This window comes from Cyanistes caeruleus, chromosome 2, assembly GCF_971803275.1.
Source record: "Cyanistes caeruleus chromosome 2, bCyaCae1.hap1.1, whole genome shotgun sequence".
NCBI lineage: Eukaryota > Metazoa > Chordata > Aves > Passeriformes > Paridae > Cyanistes > Cyanistes caeruleus.
The window spans coordinates 55,246,221-55,268,211 of record NC_141702.1 but is presented as its reverse complement, the minus strand read 5'-3'; the positions used below and the strand labels follow the sequence as shown (position 1 = coordinate 55,268,211).

The window sequence follows — 21,991 nt, the reverse complement described above, 5'->3', positions numbered from 1 at the left end:
TTGTAAACTCATGCTCTGTTTGGTTCTTGCCAAATACAGTGTAAAACCAGCTTCTTTTAGGTGGTAACATCTAGTGTGTACTGGAACCTTGAGCAGCAGGATTCCATTTAAATTGAATGCAACAATAAAAAAAGAGAAATGTTAACCACAGTTATTTTTTGGAAACCCAGAAAGGCATAACTTGGTGCTTATTTCAAACAAATGTTTCGTTCAGTTCTTTTCCTTACCGTAGCAGTCTATCCACCCTATTTATACTAAGATAAATCCTCTTCTGCATCAACTTTCATCTTTCATACAGCTTCATGATCCTTTTTGCCAAGCTTCTCTTTGGTCCTGGTCATTGGCATCAGTTTGGTAATTTGGGGATTGTCCTAGGGTGACTTTATGATGCCTGTATCCCCAGTCGTCTGTTCTGTTTGTGCTGGATATTAAGTTCTGCACCTTTAAAACTAGATCTGCGAGTGAAGCAGGGGAGAAGGAGAAGAAGTGGATTGTCTGAGGTGGCTGTATTCAAAAATAGAAGGATAAGAGCTTCTGGACTGTGCTGTCTGCAGCATGGACAGTGGGACAGAGCTCTCCTTTGCTGTTTGCTAGGTTTTAGCTAGCTGAGACAGAGAAGTTCCCCAGACTGTGGCATCTCTTTTTACTGGAACTGATCAGCCCTGCTCTGGACTGAAAACCCAGAGCACTGGGAGCTCACACCTGTAGCCCACCAGGGCCTGAGAAGCTGAGAAGCATTCCAGTGCCAGAGGGAGTGATAAGAGATTGGGTGAGCTGAGCTACACCCCATGACAAGGACTTTCTGAACTTGCATCTCTTTAGAACAGCGACATTAAACATTTTATTGTTTAATATTATTCAATTTTTTTATGCTTGTGAATACTCTGTTTGTTAAATAAACCATTTTTTCCCACTTTTTTCCAAGGAAATCTTTTCCCAAACCAGTTGGGGGAGGGGCCACTTGAATCTGCTTTTTAGAGGAACCTCTTTGGAAGTTTCCTCCCAAATTTGCCCTAAGCCAGGACAGGGATGTTTCAACATTGTGGGTTGGCCATAGAACATCAAGGAGGGCAAGTTGAAACACAGCTTGTTCTACTGTCATTTCCCATTCCTGACTTGTCCCTTTTTTCATTTTTAAGTGTTAGACTGCTGCTGGAACAGCAGTGATGGCCCAGTTAGCAAAGGGCAGCACACATAAATTGGGGTGACTGAGTTTCTCGCAAGCTGATCCCACAAGGCGATTGCTGGATGGGGCCACAATCTGAGAATTATTTTATGTTCCTTGAGGTTAGGAAAGGGGATATATATAATTTAGGACAGGAAATGGATATCATAAACAAAACAATCTTGTACATTGTAAAGGTCTGGGGAGGGAGTCCCATAAACACCTGTTTTAGTCTGTGAGGACAGCTGGTAGGGCTTTTGGGGTCAGGCTTCCCTCTGCAGCTGTGCTTGCATTCTCAAAGGAGAAACCAGCATCTTTTCACATCCTTAAGAAATTACTCTTCCTGACTTTTGTGAAACAGAAATCAGAAACCATATATACCACAAAATATTTTTTTAAGAAGGAGAGAGGCTAATGGGATCTGAAAAACAGTATAACATGATCTGCCTCACATCTGGAAAAGACCATAAAACATCTTGTAATGTCATAAAAATTTTTCATTTTCCATATGTTGTTTCAACTTTTAGGTAATGTGAGGAAGGAGATACTTAATTATTTGATGGACTGCACAACTTAGTCCAGAGTTCAATATGCGATTTTATGCAATATTATCAAAGAGAGTACAAAATGTAAATGTTTCACATGTAAGTAATTTACATAAGTAAATCCTGAAATAGACATCTTTATTATCATGCAGTATGACCAGTAACACTTCTGGAGCTTTTTTAAACATTTAGTCTTTAAATAACCAAAGATATTAATGCTAGAAAAATATAGTCACTTCACCCTTCTCTTTCACAAATTATTATACTTTGGTAAAGCTGATATGTAATCTGAAAAATTTCTCTTCATTAAACATATGATATCTATTTTTTGTATATAAGAAACTGGAGAATCTGGGTGCAAGTACTGAATCAGTACATAAATCCATATTGTGGATTTATCCACACACATGTGAGCATTTCAGAAATCCAGCTCTCAGGACTTGAGGATTATTGTAGATCTGTTGGGACTTGTCTTGGTTTGAAAGACAGGTGTCTGCTAAGGCAGGAGGCTCCCTTGGAATGGAAAATGTAAAACCCCTCCCTCCAAATTATTATAATTTTGAAATTAAGGGACTCTCGGACAAAGATATGGGAACAGCAGTTCTTTACTGGTGTGTACAATAATGCAGACAGCAGCAGCTCTGGCACTCACACCAAGCAGAGCAGGCCCCAGTGACCCCTCCGGGCCGCTCTCCCCTCACTGCAGCTTCGGGCACGGCCGCCAGGGGGCGCTCGTGGCTCCGGGCTGGGCGGGGATTCCGCCGGGCCGGCAGGGGGCGCTGTGGCGCGGGCTGGGCCCACATGCGGTAATGGCGGCTCGGCCCAGACAGGAAGGGATGGGAGATGGGAGAGAGGCTTTGCTGCACAAAACCCCCTGGGACAGCCGGTCCTGGTGTTCCAGCAGCACTTACGGAAACGGCAGGATGTCTCAGCAGGCAGGGGGTGCAGGGTTACGGTGCAGCAGAAGCTCGGAGCAGCACCGAAGAAGCAGTGGGGGCGGGATAGTGGCAGCCTGGCTCCCAGCAGGGCAGGGAAAGGTGAGCGCAGGATTCCTGGGCACAGGGGCAGATGGTGATATGTCCCTCTTTTAGAGAGGTGGGTGTTAATAAGGTCCCAGTGAGCGGCTGCTCTCACGAGCAGAGGCTCACCCCACAGCAGAAGAAGCAGGACCGGGCTGGGCTCTGGCAGCAGAAGCAAATTCCCTTCCCCAAGCATCATCTCGGACCGTCCTCCTCTGAAGCCAGCAGAGAGCCCACAGCTGCCCCAGCCCCATCCTTTACCTGCCCAGTCCTGTGGTATCTCTGCCTTTAGAGAGAAACTCCCCAGTAAGAGAAGTGCAACTACATGCCCTCCTCCCCTGAGCTTGGCCACCAGTTCTGTTTTCTTAAGTTCCCAGTTGTTAATGTTTCCTAGCAACTTAAGGGGAAAAATTCTATGGGTAAAAAGGAACAGAAGAAAAGAAACGTAATTCCCAACAGGACTCCATGAAATTCAGGGGACTTTTATCAGTATAGTCTACCCTACAAAAGGCACAGGTTTTCTAGCTAACTGTGTGGAGTGGCAAAACCAGATTTGTGCAAAAAGAGATTGTACCATGTTAGAGCCTTTTCCTGCTTGTTGGGAAGAATAAACTGTTCCAGTACGAAGCTCATTTTAGAACGATCTGTGATAGATATCAAAGCACTGTGATGCTGTGGATTAAAACATCCCACTTCTTTCTTTGCAGAATTAAATAAGTGAAACTTGTGAATTTGGATGAGCTCTTTGTTACAGTAGTATGGACCTGAGAGAGTTTCAAATTAAATTTATGTTTCCTTAGTTTAGCTGAAGCCCAAATTCCCACCTTACCCTCTCTGGCCTCTGATATATCCATCCACTGCCCTGCCACTTTACAAAGACCTTCAGAGATACATAGCCTTCTCCTCTGACTAGAAAAAAGAGTGGAGTGTAGGCAGTCCAAATGTGATGGTTTTGATTGCATTTGCACAAGGACTTTTGTCAGCAGGACTTTATTTTTATTTTTCTATTCTGAAATGAAGCATAGAATATGTATAAAGTACCGACACGTATCTACATAGATAGATCTATTTTTTTTTTACTTTTCCCGATTGCAGATTTTTCCAGATTGAAAAAGATGTGGTATCACAGATTGTCACTGTCAAAATTTTTAAAACCCTTTTGTTCGTTCTCTTTTGTACACAAACACATCTTAAAGGCTTTTAAGCATTGATGAGTAAATTGGGCAAGTCTACATAGTTTGACTTAAAATCTTCTGTGTAAACAGAGATTCATGTAGTTCCTGGACAATGTGGCATTATTTTGCTTTAAAAGAAGAAAACAAACTGTTTTCATGTGAGAAGCTGAGCAATCAAATTTTGAGTTGTTCAGGGTTTGTTTTTTTTTTTCTGGTTGGTTGCTGTTGTTGTTTTTTGTTTTGGGTGTTTGTGGTCTTTTTTGGTTTTTTGGGTTTTTTTGTGTGACAGTATTTGATTTTATTTTTATGATGAACATCTTTTTGGGTTTTTTTGTGTGACAGTATTTGATTTTATTTTTATGATGAACATCTGGATTATTTTCAACAAAGGAAGTGAAAATAGCATTAGGTACATCCAGCCACAAAATAATTTCAGGTGAAATCACTGAAGGTAGCAAGGTTCTGTTCATTTTTGACAGCAGGGGTGGGCAGTCAGTGCCTGAGCAGCAGCAGTGTGGGTGCCCAATACAGCTCTCATCCCACGGGGAGCAGCCTGTCCTCTCTGGGGGCCTGGGCTTTGGGGCCACCTTCCCCAAAGCATTTGCCAGCAGCCACAAATTGAGTCCCTCGTGGTGAGCCAGAGATGTGACCTGTCTTTGACTGTCCTCCAGGTGAGTGGGATAATTATGCTGCCACGTTATCAAGGCATATCTGAGCTTATACCTTAATTACAGAACAACTTTGTGTTATTTTTGCATTCTTGCCTCAGGCTTGTGGAAATCAGGACTATATCACAAGGGGTTTTTTTCTTCTGGTTAGAGCTGTGTCCTCTATGCTTGTGATGAAATGGTGAAGCTCACCACAGAACATTTGAGTATGCATGCCTTTTCTTCACGTTTCTCAGCTTTCCTTCACAGGGGTTTCAGGCAGAGATTTTGAGTTGGTTCACATGAGCAAAAACTGCTCTTGAATTTGTATTCCTCAATATTTCAAAGTGTGGGTGCTTTCACTAAGAATGTCTTCCTCCAATTTAAGGTAACATTTAAGCACTTCAAAAAAACCTGCTGTTCACAAGGTTACATTTCTTGTCTTGACAAACACTAACTTAAAGATGGAAGCAGAGATTCCACAGAAGAGCGTTTTTGAAGCAGGAATGGTATTGTGTATAGGCAACACACTGCCTCTTTCCAAGTTCTGATGCAGGGCTAAAATGGAGTGTTTTGATCCCATGTATCTTCAAAGAACCGTCACAAAACAAGTCTTATTATTTCTGTCTGGAAAACAGCAAATCCAAGTTATTTCTCTAAACAAATACAACTCATCAGTTCACTTTATTTCAGGTCCCAGGCCTTTGTTTTGCTCTTCTTAGTGATTATTTTTCCATTTGCCTATTCTCTCATGTATGTACTTAATCATTTGTCATTGTAAGAGGTGGTGACAAGAAAAGAAGAACTCTCTGGTGTCTTGCCCACACACAGATTTCTAGGGTGGAATTAAGTTTAAGATTACAGCTCCTAAATGACCCTTTACTGAACTAATGAAATTTCATTTATTTTTTACTGGTATCAAAATACTTGGGCATAACTTTTTACTGTTTTTCAGATTGGTTACCTCAACGTTAATGAAAGGGGAAAGCTAGAAATCTCCCCAAAAGTGAACAGAGGTCCAAACAACTACAAAAATAAATGCCTGCCGGGACCAGACAGTGCTGCAGTATTTTGCAAAGAAATCACACAATTAATGGTGTCTGCCAGTAGCCTGTTTGGCATGACAAATACATTGGTTAGTTAAAAGACCCTTCCCCACCCCAAACCAGGCAGAAACAGCCCAAAACTCAAAGGAGGGTGACCAGAGGAGGTACATCTGAGGCAGTGAGCGGCCAGCCCTTCCTAGGTGGCCAGGGTGGGAGGAGAGGGAGTGATGGGTCCCAGCTGCACAGGGCTGCAGGAATCCGGGGTGAGGAGGTTAATGACCTGATGTTGCTGCCATGCTACTCCTTTGTGCAGGGCCTCTGCAGAGCCCTGGATGGGAAGCATCTTTCTTACAAACAGCTCCCTTGCCTCTTCCAAAACCTCAACCTAATCCCAGCAGCTTTTGTATGAAATGAGCACTTTTCGTGCTAGTTAAGCCCTAGGGTTTCTGGTTCCAGTCAATGTTCATTCAAGAGGTTTGTTTTTTGTGGGAAAGAAAAAAACAGGAGAAGTTGTGGAAAAAAGGAGCGACACTATTGTTGGTGCAAATACTAAGTGAATTTCATTTTCTGTGTAATTTCTCCTGGAGTTCATGTTATCCCAGTTATGATAAATAAAGCTTTTTGGTTGCTGGATCCAACCTTTATTTCTGCAGTTACATACAGGGAGCATGTTGCTAAAATTACTTAAGGCATTCTTTATGCTTTATTCTTTATTCTTTATCGAGGAGGATTTCTTTCTTGGAGATTTTGTATAAAAAATAGTTCAGTGTCACTTCAAATTTATTGTTTGATTCAAAACTGACATTGCAGAATTTTACATGTTTTGAAAAAGGCTTCAGTAGCGGACATGGAGTTTCATTTTTAATATTAGATTTTAATAATGGGCCACCTTTCTTTTATAATAGGATTATTTTACAGATGAAAATAGAGTACTAAAAAAGGACCCTCAACAGGATTACCATCTCGAATATGCCATGGAAAACAGTACACATACAATACTGGCTTTTAGCAGAGAGCTGCACACTTGTGACACAAATGACAAGAGCATAACGGTAAGAGTCTCTGACTATATGTAGACGGATGAAGTAATTAACACCAGATAAATGTATATGTGGTTATTAAGCTGGTAATTAAAATCTCTTTTTAGTAAAAGGACAGAATTAGAGAAATTCACTTTCCAAAATACCTGTTTGCTCAAATTAACCAGGTAAAATATTTGTGCTAGTTTTATTAAACTATTATGTTTAAATTTCAGCTTTCTTTGTTCTTCTACTTTAATTCATTATGTTCTGTAATTTCTAACAAGTGTACATAGGACTGAAATAGATACCTCTGGGCCATCAAGTCCCATATGCCCATATGGTTGTTAAAACCATTCAAGTGAGGCCCAATTGAGAAATACTTTTAAGATTCTGCACTAACTTGTAATTTATCTTGGAAACAGATTTTTAAAGAAAATTGGAGAAGATATGTTTAGAGATTCTGTTTGTTTTATTTCTTTATTTAAAACTAAAAGTGAGAAAAAATTATGGTAAAACTTTCCATGGTAAAATAATTTTCATGGTAAATTCTTCTGTTGCCCTAGGGATTGCTGTGCTATTTCCTAAGCATAATTTTAAATTACATGAAGCTGATGACTTCGGTATTGAAAATGACAGATAGGTTAGAGAGATTTGCAAGGCTTTCTATGCTTTGGCTTGTTTACTGCTTCTTTTGGAAGCATTACTATAGGAGTAAAACACTATATTCATTGTCTGTGTTTTTACAATATATGCAATTATAGCAACAAGAGAGGCTGAAAATGCAGGAAGCAAACTCCACCTGTATAAACCACCAGTTTTCCAGGCAGTCAGTGGATCTCTGGTTTGCACACCTGCTCCAAATTCTCAGTATAATTTAGTATTTTGAGACACTTCAGGATTTATTATAGCACTTTGTCTCAAGGGTCATTATTGTAATCTGAGAATGGTTTACAGAGAACTGATCTGTGCAGTGGCTGTAGATTGATTTTTAAGACGTAAATCTGTTCTATAATTGAATGTCAATTTTCCATTCCATCGAAGGGCAGCAATTCACTGAAGGTATTTACATCTTCACAGACCTGAGCCTGGAAAATGTTTGGGGGGGGAGACATTCTCATTGCTGATCAAATAAGTAACATCTCTAGAAAAATGTTTGTAATGTATTTAGTTGGTTACTCCTTTATGAGTCATTGCCATTTGAAGATATGATTTCAGTTCACAACATAAGTAAGGAATCTATCAGAGAACAATTTAATTTCTCTGTATTTCAAATTAAACTATTGAGTATAAACCATTATTTATTTCAAAGGTCAAATTGTGCAGGTAGATGACTGCTCTTCTGGAATACATTGTTTAAATACACTGATGTCACAGCTATTGTAGGAATTACAGGAACTGTGTAAGGAAGATGTTGCTCCTATCCCTTGTGGACATTTTGCTTTGTTTTTTCAGGAGAGCACAGTGCGGGTAATATGGGCCTACCACCACAAAGATATGGGAGAAGCAGGTAAAAATTACCATGGATCTAATCGTGGTACAAAGAGTCTGCGTTTGCTGAACCCTGAGAGAGAGGAAGTCTCATCTGCCTCTTTGCCATACTTTGACTTGACAAACAAAGACGTGAGTCACTCCGTGTTGTGGGTTTCTGTGGAGATGGGAGTAAGGTGGTAGCCAAAGCCTTGGACTTCCATAATGGGTAGTGTGACTTTTATGTACAGATAGGGAAGGAATATAGGGAAGGAATTCTTCGCTATGAGGTTGATGAGGCATTGAAACACTCTGCCCAGAGAGGCTGTGGATGCCTCATCCATGGAAGTTTTCAAGGGATGGGGCTTTGAGCAACCTGGTCTGGTGGGAGGTGTCCGTGCCCAAAGCAAGAGGATTGGAACTGGATGATTTCTAAGGTCCCTTCCAACCCAAACCATTCTGTGATTCTATGATACTACTGTGTTCTTGCCCTTTTTATTAAGACAGGTGCCTGTACCAGACAAGGACACAACATATTGGTGCCAAATGTTTAAGATTCCTGTACAGCATGAAAAGCATCATGTGACAAAGGTGAGTGATTCAGACTCAGAAAATCTGGAGGAATTTAGATAATAATTACACTTCAAATCAGTTCTTGCACTTTTGAAGTTTTTTTCACTGCTAACTGAAGGGAAACCAGGACCTCTTGTCAGTATTCACAGATATGGATCAAGTGTTTGTGTATGTGTGCCCAGAACCTGGCTCAGGTGTGCCCTGACAACTGTGAGGCACAGTGACAGACCCTCTCTTTTGCAGTTCCTTTTTCCTTCATCCTTTCTCCCTTAGGAAAATGAGGTTGAAAATTATTTCTGTCTGTAAATATTTCTGGCAAGGAAATTGCCTAAAAGCATGTTACATCAAGTTTCTACTTTTATATAGGAATTTAATGAATTTCTTTCAACAAATAGTAATTTTAAACTAAAAAAAAATAATTAAATGGTGATGTTAGTTCAAATAAAGGGCCAGGTTCTTATTTGATTCCTGTCACCTTTCTTGTGATGATCAATGTGGAGCCAGGTTACATCACATAGGAACACACACCAATATTTTCAGCAATTAAAAACCTAAATATTATTTAAAAAAGAGATTAACATTGTAGTTTATTTTAAAAATAATGAAAATGTTTGAATAAACATTCATGCAAGGCGCAGCAGGACCCTAGGTGATTTGAAAACCCACATGCATGAACATGTTTTCCTATAATGCATTTTATAACTTTTCTATTATAAATTGAAAGCTTAAGAGTGCTAAGGGAAAAATGTTTCTCACATTTCTCCCCAAAAACAATATACTGGAGACCTTATAAACCAACAAATTCTTATTTTTCTAATGTGCTGAAGATAGCACAGTGAGATAGTTCTGGCCCTCATTTTTATCTTTCTTTGAACCCACAAATGCATTAAGTGTAGAATTCTGTTTCTTTTTTTTTTGTTACAATTGTCAGTCATATTTCGTCAGTGCATTCAGTAATACTGAAATTTTAAATTAATTCAGAGAACTTTAACATGTGATCTCAATGTCTATATGTATATATAATGTCTGTATATATAAATACCTATGGTTACTCTGAAATACTGTGTGTTTCTGCAGTTTATCAGAATGAAAAATTGCAAGGCCCAAATTTATGCCTTTGGGTACTTGATCTTTAATCACATTTGAAATTTGTGACAGGTACTTTCACTGTGTGAAATGGAGAATTTGCTTGTGTTACAATATGTATGTCAGGATCCCTAGTTTTCTGCTTTCAAGTGAGAGACCTTCAAAATGGCAGTATCATAATCAAACTTTCCATGTTAAATTTGGTGAAAGTTGTAGATTCTTGCTGTTCTGCTAAAAAGTTCCCTAGAAGTATTCATTGTTCATAATTTCTGAATTTATTTTATAAATGCTTTGCATGACTGCACATATAGTTGCACAGTCTTTAAAAAACTAGTGTTTGGTTGAAGCTAAAACAAGATTTTAGCTCAGAAATACACTGGCTAATTTTTCAGAATAATTTTATATTCTTTATCCGTACAATAATGGATAAAGAATATTGAAGTTTTAGAAATTTTATTTTCAAATCAGCATATTTTTTATAAAGTTAAAAATTGGAGTAGAATCCTCAGTGATTTTTCCATCTTCAGAAAAGCAAGAAAATTTCATATTGTTGTTTAAAAATTTTTACTGAGAGAAAAATGAATACAGAAAGAGAGTAGATTTAAGTAGAAACACTTCCTTAGCCTTTCTTTTCAGGGGCACGACTTAAATTTTCCTTTAAGTGATGTTTTTAGATGCCACATAGAGGGTTGTTGTGGAATTGTATCTATGTGCTCTTGCAAACTGATTAAACATTTCCTAAAGCCTACTCATACACAAAGGATGGGGCTTATGGTTACTGGGGAAGATATTAGCTGTGCAAACAGAGCTTGAGTTTCACAAAGGGGAGGGTGGATGAACTCTTTGGCCTGATCAAACTCTCTGGGTTAGTTAAATACTTACATAGATGTTGATTCTGGATTCTTTCTGTAGCATGGTTTTCACACAAACTTCCACGTCTTACTTTTACAGACAGAAAAAGAAGGTGTAGACATGGTACAGATTTGTCTGTGGCGTAATTGAGTCTACTACAGTGGAGTAGATGTGAGCTGGCTTTGGCCATTTCTGTTCTCCTGTGTGATTTTGTGGAGCGCTGAACTGCTCAGTTTGGCACTTGCTGGACTGTGTGTGCCATCAACAGTGTGTGTTTAGCTGCACTGATGGGTAAATCTGCTGGTGGTCTGAGGTCTCAAGTAGATGCAACAGCCACAACTGGAATTTTTTTCCTACGTTCCACTGTTCTCTATCATTTCTTCCTCTTGAAAATTGCTCTGAGCACTTTATTATAAAGTACTTTTTAAATATCAGTTTCATCAGGAAAGCATGATGTTTTAATGAAGGAAACAAAAAAATGAGACCTGTCATTAAAGGTAGATGTCAAAACTTTTAATTGTCTCTTGTTAAGAAATACCAGATTCTGAATTCAGATTCTGAATTTAAAAGGATTTTTTAATGCCTATCGAAGATGCATTATTTAAAAAAATATTATGCTTTGAGCCAGAATATATTTAAGGTATTTACAAATATGTTTTGTAAATACAATTTAATAGTGCCACAGCTGGGTAACTGATAACACTTGGGTTTTAGGGTTCACCTGCAGTAGTGTTTTAGTCTCTTCTGTTTGCACAAGATGAAGAAATAACTAGTGCAAGAGCTCTCAATATTAATCAAAGATAAATTATGTAACATCTTAGATATTTTCTTTTTCTTTACATAATATTCATGTTACTTTCCGGGAATCACAGGAATGGGAAACAGCATATTTTCATTGATCAAGCTGCTCTACATGATATGTAAATTGTGCAAGAGATAAGATTGTAATCTTCTGTTCATCTCATAGGTAGAATAAGGACATGGATAAGTAATTTCTCTTTATGCTGCATTTACCAATGGAGAACAGATCTTCACTGCAATAAGGGGGCACACAGCCAAGTTTAGAACTTCTCTGTTAAATCTTTTGTTTCACATTTTTTGCAACATTCTCCTCAGGGAAGAAATTGTGTCTTCCTACATGTCCCTACAATGCTTTCTGTTTCTAATGCCTCCAGGAACTTCAGGAGAGGCAACTCATAATAGCATGCCTGCTAAGAAATAAAACAGAATAAGACAGTTTCTCAATAGCTGTGCATAATAATGACAATAGTTGTCCAGTAAACAGCCAAAACCAGGCACTAAGCTGGTTTTGTGGCTCTAATTGTTTACATCACTCTTCAGCTTTAAACTGCCTACCTGGCTGAATTATGGCTCCCTGAAAATTTATTAAACTTCTAGAAGATTTCCCCGCAGGGCATTTTCTATTAACAGAATGAATTATAAGTGTAATAGGCAAATTTTGAAAATAATATAGGCAGAACAGATGAAAGGGAATGCTTGAAGGTAATAGCAGGCATTCAGATCAGGTATTTGCAGGATGGCCCTGCAGTGGTCCCAGAGTGGTGGACTTTGGCTGCTCTTCACATGGGAGAGCACATGGCTGCCTGTCTGCAAACTCCTGCAGCTACGTGTTCATTGGCCTGTTCTGCTGCTCTGAGCTTCAGGCAGTGGTGTGTGCCTCAGGCTCACTACCCAAGGCATTTTCACTTTTCTCACATGCAGAAGTTAGCTGGGAGTTTTCTCAGAAGTAGGTTTCTTAGAAAAAAGCATTGCACTTATTATCCCAGACTTTCTGGCGATGGCTGTAAGACTATGTCTTGCTGGGATTATTTTCAGTTCTCTGTAAATGTCATTATTCTGACTGGTCCTGAATGTACCTTTTAATGACATTCCTAAAGAAAATTATCTGGTTTCACCAACTGCTCCTCAGCAAAAAGCTCCCCTCCAGCAGGAGCTCTCAGAAGGAAGGAGAGTGGGATCTAGTGATAGAGCATACACACAGACAGGTCCACACACCACTGTCTGCATGAAAGTATTTCTGTCTCCCTGCTAAAGCCATGCTGAGGGCAGGTCCCTGGGTGTGGAGAGCTCGCACAGGCAGAGACACCACTGCACTAGGGCTGGAAGCAGGGCTGACAGAGATGATCATCCTGGGAAGCACACCCTGAAAATGGGTCTCTGTAGCATCCTCCCCCTTGTAAATTATCTGGTTTATCTCTTTCTTTTCGCTCATTCAATAAAAAAAAAAAAAATAAAATAAAAAAAAATTATTCAGTGGCAGCAGACTAGATCTTTGAAATCTTGTCATTTTTGTATTGTTGAGGTGTCTGATTTTCATAATTATCACTGTGTGTGGATATGTGTGTGCTGACACACATCTCTGTATTTTAACAAGTTGTAAGACTATTTGCTGATAGTTAATTTTTCTGCTTATTTTCTGAATTTATTTTTTCCTTATTGTGAGCAGGCATCATGAAACTGTTTACCAGCAGCAAGCAAGTGAAAATTTGTTTCATGTTCATGAGAAGTTCTTCCCAGTGTTTCAGTAAATACACATCTTGCTTTATATTCAAAGCTTATTCTTAGCTGCTTTTTCTACTTGTGGTTCTACAGATGCAGCTCTTTTATTATTAGCTTTAGTTTAGGTTTCAGTACTCCATGTCTTCTGTCACTTCAATTTAACTGTATTGCTTATTCAAATAACTGCATCTGCTAAGGATTCATTAGTTTCTCTTCACAGTTATATCAGGTCTTCCACGTGCTTGACTGGTATTTTTGCTTCAATTAAAAGACCTTAAGATACAATGTTTCTTCTACTGTCTCTAGATTTTCTGCGAATCCTCTAGACCTGTGGTCTTCCTCTCCACCTGACAAATTGTTTAATACTGTGTGCAAACTGCAAATTTATAGTATATAATGGTGAAAGAGTGGTATGTATATCCTACATGCCAGACGTGCCATAATCTATTTGTGTGAAGCTTTTTGGCATAGCATGCCTGTGCTAGTTCCAGCACTGTAAATTTCCCCCCTATGTTTTCTTAGTTTCTTTTAAAAACACTGTGTTTTCCTCAGGAAAAGTAGTTCCCCAAGCTTCATTAGTAATAATCCCCTACTCAAAAACATGACAAATATTGAATTTTACGCCAAGAGTGGGAAAAACATTTTATGTGAAAAGAAACCCCAAGATTGGGTAGTACAGTCACTTAGCTGTATCTGCATGTCTTTTCTCTAAGAATAGCTAATTTTTCCTTAGTTCTAAACTTAATAGGTTGTTTCAAAACTAGTATAGTCAGAGGAAATGCCAACAGAAATGCTGTGACATGGCTGTGCCCAAGAGCTTAAAATATTTCTGGTTCTGGAAGAGAACTTTTTCAATAGGACACCCAGTTTTAGAGGGCATTTGGGATTGGAAAGGAGGATACTAGTTGCATTTTGTAAACTCTCAGAAGTTTTGGTCCTTGTATAAAGTTCTTCCACATGCATTATTTGAACCTACTTATGGGAATGGTGTGAGCAGGTTTAGCTCTGCTGAAATGGGGAAGAAGCCCCACACTGGAGATTAAGCTGTGTGGTCAAAATTCAGTAACTCTTCAGTACAACTCATGGATACTCTGGCAACATATTAAAGACAGTAATTTTTCAGCCATAGAGATGAGCTTCCTCTCATCTAACTTGACTTATCTATTGTTCTGAGGCAGCTGCTTAATTTACCTTACAGTGGCAAAACTGGCTGTTTGTATCATCCTAGAGGAGCTGTCATAAATGTATGAGCTCAAGTATCCTGCGGGTGGTTTGATCTCTCTCTCCACTGATGGATGAGAGAACCCAGACCAGCAGCCTGTATTAGATAAGTAACTCTCAGATGAATGAATCAGGGGAGACATATCCCAACCAAAAAGGTCAGGGGAGAAAAGCAAAAATTGCAAAATAATGCTTTTTTTTTTTTAATTTGCCTGGGGGAAAAATGATCTTTTCTCAACCACAGCTTTGTGTAATTTTTTTGCACTAAGCTTATGATGTGACTAGTGAAACAGGCTAATCATATAACCAGAATAAAACTTAATTATTTAGCATTAGTTGAGAAGTGTTACATTAGGCATATTTTTATATCAGCACTAAAGTTTTCCATTGCTGATCTCCTTAGAAGAGGGAGTCTCTTTTCAATTAAAGAAAGGCCTGTACTAGAACAGCAGCAGCTGCCAGTTAATCTTCATGTTCTGTTTTGGGGCAAACTGATAAGGAAGTAAAAAACTGCAAAAAACTTGTTGCCAGGGGTAACTCTGTTTTTTGACAGTGGAATGCTTTAGTAATACCAAAGACCCCAGTGTGAAAATACAAAGGGACTCCAGTTTAAGAGACTGATTGATTGGAAGCCAGAAGGGCAGCTTGTAGCCTGCAGTACCTAAATGAGGGCACTGATTTTTAACTTGAGTGATACCAGACAGTAACGACTTGTTATTCTCTGGCCTGAACTTTTACATTTTGCTAAATGTGATAACTCTAGTGAATTGCATCATGCAGCCTGACATAAACAAATGCTCTGTATTTTCCCATGCATTCCCCTACAAAGCAATTTCAGCCCCGGTAAATTAGATTGGCAGCCAAACAAGCATCTTACGCTGCAGAGCTTGTAAGCTATCTGCCCTTTGATCTGCAGGGCTGGCTCTTCAGTGCAAGCCTGAATTGGCCCATAAGGCTTCGCAGTGCTAAAGATTCATGCAACTGAGTAGGCTGAAAATTAAAAGTTTCCCAAGCTCTGTCTGAGGAAATAACAGAAATACATTATTCTCTCATATTCTGCTAAATTATTTCATATGCAAAATTGTTTAAGGTATTATTCCATTTTATGACCACAGGTTAAATGAGGTATGAGCACAGATTTTACTGTCTTACCAAACTTTATATTTCTTACATATTTTTATTTTGTGGTAGTCTTCTTTCATTTCTCTTGTCTATCTTCACTACAAGAATTCTTAAATTATGCAGTTATTACTGCATTATTTATTCCATACTCAACATGCAAAAATAACTGACTACATTTTTGTCATCAGCAGAGTTGAATGTCTAGTTAATTTAATAAATTTTCTTTGATTTTTGATTTTTAAATAAAAATAACCATAATAATAAGCCAAAATAAATAATAAAATAAGCCATAATAATATTATGGCAATGTATTGACTGTGCCAGCAGGTGATAGGAAAATATGTGTGCTGTGTGATTTTTTCGTTAAACGAAAGTCAGATGACAGCAGTCTTAATTTAAAATGTGACCAAAAGTAAGCATGGAAAAGGGGAAAGTACAATTTTTGTGAAGAGCTCTGAGTTTTACCTCCCAATTCTGAGAGGATTTGTGGGGTAATCTTCAGGAGACCTTTGCTACTGATTAATGCTATTTTGTCTTGGGCCATGTTTTTACTTTTTCTTCTTCATCCTTAGCTCTATATATGATTTTCAAGTAAACCTATGACTAGGTGATGCATAGAAAAAATAAGAAAGTTGTCCACAGCCAACCATTCAGCACTTCTTATCAGAGCAGGCAACAGAACACTTCTTCAGAGCAGCATTGGGCCTTAGATGTGCAGTTACAAAGCATCTTTTGTGCTAATACCAGAACAGCAGGCTCGTAGGTAGTAAAATCTCTTGATGGGGCTTGTGTGGATGGATTACAGAACAAACCTAGCTTGGTCCTACTAGCATCTTGGCATTGTTTCTGAAGATCAGCCTTCTAATTCAGACAAATCACATTGTAGCAGCATCTGAAACAAATTTTCAATAAGGCAAATTACATTGCTCCAATGATAATTAAGTGGAGAAGAACTTTCTATTCCGATCTAACTGAAGTATTTCTCTTCAGTACCAATCTTTTAATCCGCAACCCCAGCTACTGGTAGTAGTTTTCAGAAAATTATATTATGACTCTCTTCATCTTTGCTCTCACTTGCAATGCACGGTAGTCACAGCTATGAACAGAGCATAGATTCATAAACTCCGCATTAGAAACAGTGGAAAAATAGACAGTGGTCAGAGAAGAGCTCTGCACCATGTCCACAGATAGCAGACTGTATTGGGTTTGCATGGTTATGTTCTAGTGTCAGAGGGGCTGCAGGGGTGGCTTCTGTGAGAAGCTGCCAGAAGCTTTTCTCCATGTCCAGCAGAGACAATCCCAGGTGGCTCCAGGATGGATGTGCCGCTGGCCAAGGCTGGGCCAATCAGAAATCGTGGGAACACCTCTGTTTTAACAGATCTAAGAAGAAGAAAAAAAAAGAGTAATTGTGCAGATGTAATTGTGGCCAGTGAATAACAGAGTGACAACACAAGAGGAAGAGCTATTGACTCCAAGGTCAGTGAAGAAGGAGGGACAGGAGCTGCTCCAGGTACCAGAGCTGAGGTTTCCCTGCAGCCCCTGGCGCAGGCCATGCTGAGGCAGCTGTGGCCCTGCAGCCCATGGAGGGTCACAGGGATGCAGGGATCCACCTGCAGCCTGTGGAGGAGCCCACACTGGAGCAGCTGGATGTCTGAGAGGAGGCTGTGAACCTGGGGAATCATGCTGGAGCAGGGTCCTGGCAGGAGCCTGCAGACCCATGGAGAGAGGAGCCCACACTGGAGCAGCTTTCCTGGCAGGACTTGTCACCCTGTGGAGGACCCATGTTGGAGCAAGCTGTGCCTGAAGGACAGCACCCTGTGGAAAAGTGACCCACATTGGAGCAGTTTATGGAGAACTGTCCATGGGATGGACTCACATTGGAGAAGCTTGAGGACTGTCACCCATGGCAGGGACCCAACAGTGGAGCAGGAGAAAGACTTGTCTCCCTGAGTGGTGGGAGGAACAAGGTGTGATGAACTGACCACAACCCCCTTTCCCCAGGTTCCTGCACTGCTGTGACCTTTCCATTGCTGTGTCTTAAGTTGCTGGGACTGAAACTGTGTCTGTTTTATGAAGTGCCAATCACAGTTTTGGTTTCTAGATAATTGTTATGGTATAGTTTTAACGCAGACTTTAAAAGAGCCATGTAATCTGATAATAGCCCTTGTTGTGTGACTTCCTGCATGTGTTGATGGGTGATGAAGTTTTGCAAAAGGATATACCGGGATCTGATTCTGGGTGAGAAAATGTGGAAAATGAGAAAAAATGTGAGTATTAATGTGATCATTACTTAACTGCATTTATTTTGCAAGCCCTCTTATTCTTGCACATTAACCATATAAATAAAAATTTTTAGAGGGTTATGAGCAATAGTTTTTGAGAGTTGCTTTGGAGGCTAATATCATAATATCAAAATTATGAGCCTTGTGCTTTTTTATCCCTTGCTTTTCCTTCCAACTGAAGGTGCCAGGGTGTGCAGGTTGGTGGCTCCTCTAGGAGCTCAGTATCTGAATGCCTAAGGTCTTTCTCACCTAAGGTCCCTTTTGGTAGCCCCTCAGAAGTCAGCATGTCATTTTCAGAAAACATGTTTCCTGGTAGTGTACTTCTGTATGTGCAAAACAAGAAAGGGACACGCTGTCAATTCTCATATGTTCTGTCTTCAGGCAGAGCTGCGTGCTCACTCCCAGGCAGGGAGGAGAAAAAGTGTAATATTATTTAGCTGCATGATCGAGGGGATTGCTTTGCAGTTCTACAGTAGAATTAAAACCTCTTCCATTGCAGCCACAAAGAAATAGACATTGCTGTGCAAGAATGGTGATTCCATTCCATGTTGGAATGGTGATTCCAACAAATGGGAGTACTTTCACTGACTTTGTTATTTACACTATTCAAATTACACGTTCCTCTTTAATAAATACAAACTCTTTATTGGCTACCCATTTTGGCCTTAGACCTCAAACATATTTGGTTACATATTACTTTATTATGATATTGTTTTCATAAGGAAGTAATGATGCACATGATTAATTGCCAATTAATTCTGCTTGAAGCGTGTCAGCTGTGCTGAGAGACTATGGCCATCCTGAAGACCGCAACCACTGCCAGTGGCTCTGCTGGTTAGGAGTACAATGAGTGTACTGCTAGGATGCATTCACCAAATGAAACAAGTTTTTGCTTGACCTGAGCTTTTTATGAGATTGCTCCTCAGGGTTATACTTTTTAACTATTACTAAATGCATTATCTTAAATCTTCAGACATACGTCAGGCAGAAACAATGTTTTATTGGTATTTCTTTGAGGTATACATCTTTTGGATTTAGTCTAAATTACTCTAAGTCTTTAAAGTCTGAAACTCCTTATAAGTGGCAGAGTTCCAGGTAATTAATTAGGAATTAGAACTTAAGAATGGGCTTGATGGCAGAGAGAACAAGAGGTACATAACACATCTCTAACTCTTGTTTTTAAATGTTTGGTTTTATTGTGTATTATGTTTTTTGATTCCTCTTTCTTAATTAAAATATTTGTTTGGCAGAGTGACCTGCAGAAATTCTGAATGTACAGTATAATTATTAGTAGCACTACATGGGGATAGAAGAATTTATGTAAATTTAGTTATATAGCCTTCTCTTCAAGCTAAAAGCACAGCAACAGTTAAATTTTATCTGAAAGTACGTATTCTTTTCCAATAAAAATTCTAAACCTTAAAACAGAGGTATGGTAATTACTTCTTAATGCTGTATACCAATAAAACCTGTATAAGAGCCTTCATTGAACAACACAGTCACAGAGTAAACAGATCCTTTTTTAACACCAAGAACAGGAAATATCTGTGCTATGAATACTATTTTCCATCCATGTAGTAAGGACCTTCCCTCCTCAGTGATGTTAGAATTTTTGTTCTACATTTAAAAGAATACACAAAACCAGTTAAGACCAAATGCCAACAATACAGCTTAAATTAATCAATCAATCAGATAACATTGGTATTTAAAATTAAAATTATGTGTGGTATTTGAATCTCACTTAGGGGAAAAACAAACCCTCCACACATATTAAGTACAAATCACACAAATTCCAGTGCCTTAAATAGCATGGAAGTTTCAGTCTGGAAAATTTCCATCCTCCAAGGAAACCTTACTTAATCACATTATGAGATTAGGGCTGGGCATGGTTTCTGTTGCCAGTTTCTTGTTTCTTGTCTACATCCCTGTTTTTATTTAAATACAAAAATCAAGAGCTGTCACTAAATGCTCTGGTTATATTTTTCTCCAGCTGGAAGGTATGAAAAATGTGTATGAGAATAATTTGAGTTAACATTTTTACCTTTGAAGGTAATTCAAGTTCAGCAGTAATGCTCCTTGTTGTATCTCAGGCATAATCATCCTTGATGACCATGAGGGAGCCAGAAACAGTGGCTTTGCTCTACCTCGTGCAATTAACTCACTAGAACATACGCCTTTCTAAGTGGCACAGTGTGGACTGAGAAGCACTTGGAATAGGGAATGATTTAAAGGGATTTGTTAGAGGTGATGACTGGATTTAGGATCTGGATTGTACAGTGATTGCACAGATCTGATTGTACAAAAAACAGGAATGAGCAATAAGCTGTGTACGTGCAGATGATCTCAGCAAAGATTACAGCAGCTAGTCCACGCTAGACTGCAGCCAGCTGGGCGCTGGAAGTGTCTCTTTCAGCTCTAACTGTTCTGTGGCATTAATTTAATGCCTTCTGACAGAGGCATGGGGAAGGTGGTCCTTGCCTGACCCCAGAATGCCTTTACTCTGGGCTGAAGGTCTGCAGCAGATTTGTGTCCCAGATGTGACACTGGCATAGGCAGGCTCTTCTAGTAACATGAGATAGCTGTTTGGTTGTTAGTGTTAAAATCCTGGTCCGCCCTGGAGTCATGGACTTCAACATCTACCCCAGCTTAGGGAAGTGTTTCCAGCTCTTGTTTTAGCTCAGCGCACCTCTGGGCTTCGTGCAGGAAGCAGTGTTAGGCAGAAAATGTATGGTGGTTTTCTTTCAGAATATTTATGGGAAAATAAAGCCATATTACTGACAGTTTTTTTCTGGAATACATAAGTTGTTTTTTTTTAAAAAAGGCCCAACTTTATAAAGCCAAACATTTGAAGTATTTGCTTTTCTGAAGAAAAATCTAAAACCCTAAAAGTGATGTTTTAGATAAATACTTTGTCATTTCACAATTACACTTTAAAAAAACTCAGAAAAAATATTGATGAATTCTAATGAGAAGAAATCATGTCACCCTTTGAGAAAGTTTTCTAAGTCATATAATTTTTTAATATGTGTGCTTGGTATACATTTTCAAAAGAAGTACAAAGACCAAAGTAATCAGTAATCCTTTCTGATGAGGAGTACAGAAAGCAAGCACCCTATAACTTGGTCTTCTGCAAAAGTTTTCAAGTGAACTCAGCCAGCACTCAGTTTCACAGCCATTGCTTTTTGCTCTGAGTTAATCAGAGGCAGAGCAAGTTCATATAAATGAATTAACCAATCACAGACTAGAAACTCTCCTGGGTGTAGCAGTGCTAGTATAAAAATCAAATTTTTACTCTCCATTTTGAGACTAAAGAATTAAATTTTCTTCCCTGTGTCACCACTGTCTACCTATATGAGGTGTTGTACAAGGCTGCAGCCGTATCCAGAATAATTTGCATGGCAATATACTGTGTCTTTAAAATATGAGATTAATTTGGAACTACCTGTTTGAGCCAGAAAAAAATAAATCATTATTTTCTTTGACATTTTAGTGTAGAAACATGGCTGCAAACAAATCAGAAACCTGTTGCTGTTTCTATATATAAAGTCAGGTTTTTGTTTTCTGACATTTGGTGGGCCACATTTTCAAAATAGGGACACTGTGGTGATACTATGGATATATTTGAATAACTTTCATCATTTTCACAAGCTGGCATAAAGAGCAAACCATGTTTGTTACCATCAAAGAAATCAGAACAAATAAAAAGGTAGAAGAACAGGAAAGACTTCGAGGTTTCTGGAGATGTTTTTAACTTGTAGGAAATGTAACTTCTTGGACCACTGGAGTTGTTTTATTTTCCTGCTGTTTATACATAACACATTAGTATCTTGACCCTGCTTATCATCAGCTTGAGATGCAAGGCACTGTTATGTTAAAATTTTGGCTTCTTTTATAAGGGAAAAAAATCCCAAAACATATGACAAAGTTCAGATTGTGCAATAGTTAAAGTGATAATAGGAAACAGAGAAGAGAGGAAGAAAAATTGAGGATGAGTAAGCTGGCCCTGGCAGATATAAACATTTTCTTTGTTCACATTTCAGCCTGTTGGCTAAAATAGGGCTTCTGTTAAAATGAGAGGTGAACAGCTTGCATGTGATCTGGTTTAACATTAGAATGACTAGAAAATTTCTTATTTTATATTTTTTGAAAGTTAGTATTTTCACAAGTCCTAAGAGATTCTGCACCATGAAGGGAGCTCTGTAAAACCCTCTCATCCTCCTGGCTGATGAGTACAAACCAAGCACCATGA

At 38.9% G+C, this 21,991-nt stretch overlaps 1 protein-coding gene across 1 annotated transcript in view; it reads left to right on the top strand.

Annotated features, from left to right (window-relative positions):
• The window catches only part of MOXD1 (monooxygenase DBH like 1), a 50,587-nt gene that overhangs the window by 6,803 nt on the left and 21,793 nt on the right, over positions 1-21,991 (top strand). Inside the window, exons 2-4 of the mRNA XM_023924621.2 lie at positions 6,503-6,649; positions 8,072-8,239; positions 8,594-8,677. Coding sequence (XP_023780389.2) covers positions 6,503-6,649; positions 8,072-8,239; positions 8,594-8,677 — 399 coding nt within the window. The remainder of the gene's footprint in view (positions 1-6,502; positions 6,650-8,071; positions 8,240-8,593; positions 8,678-21,991) is intronic.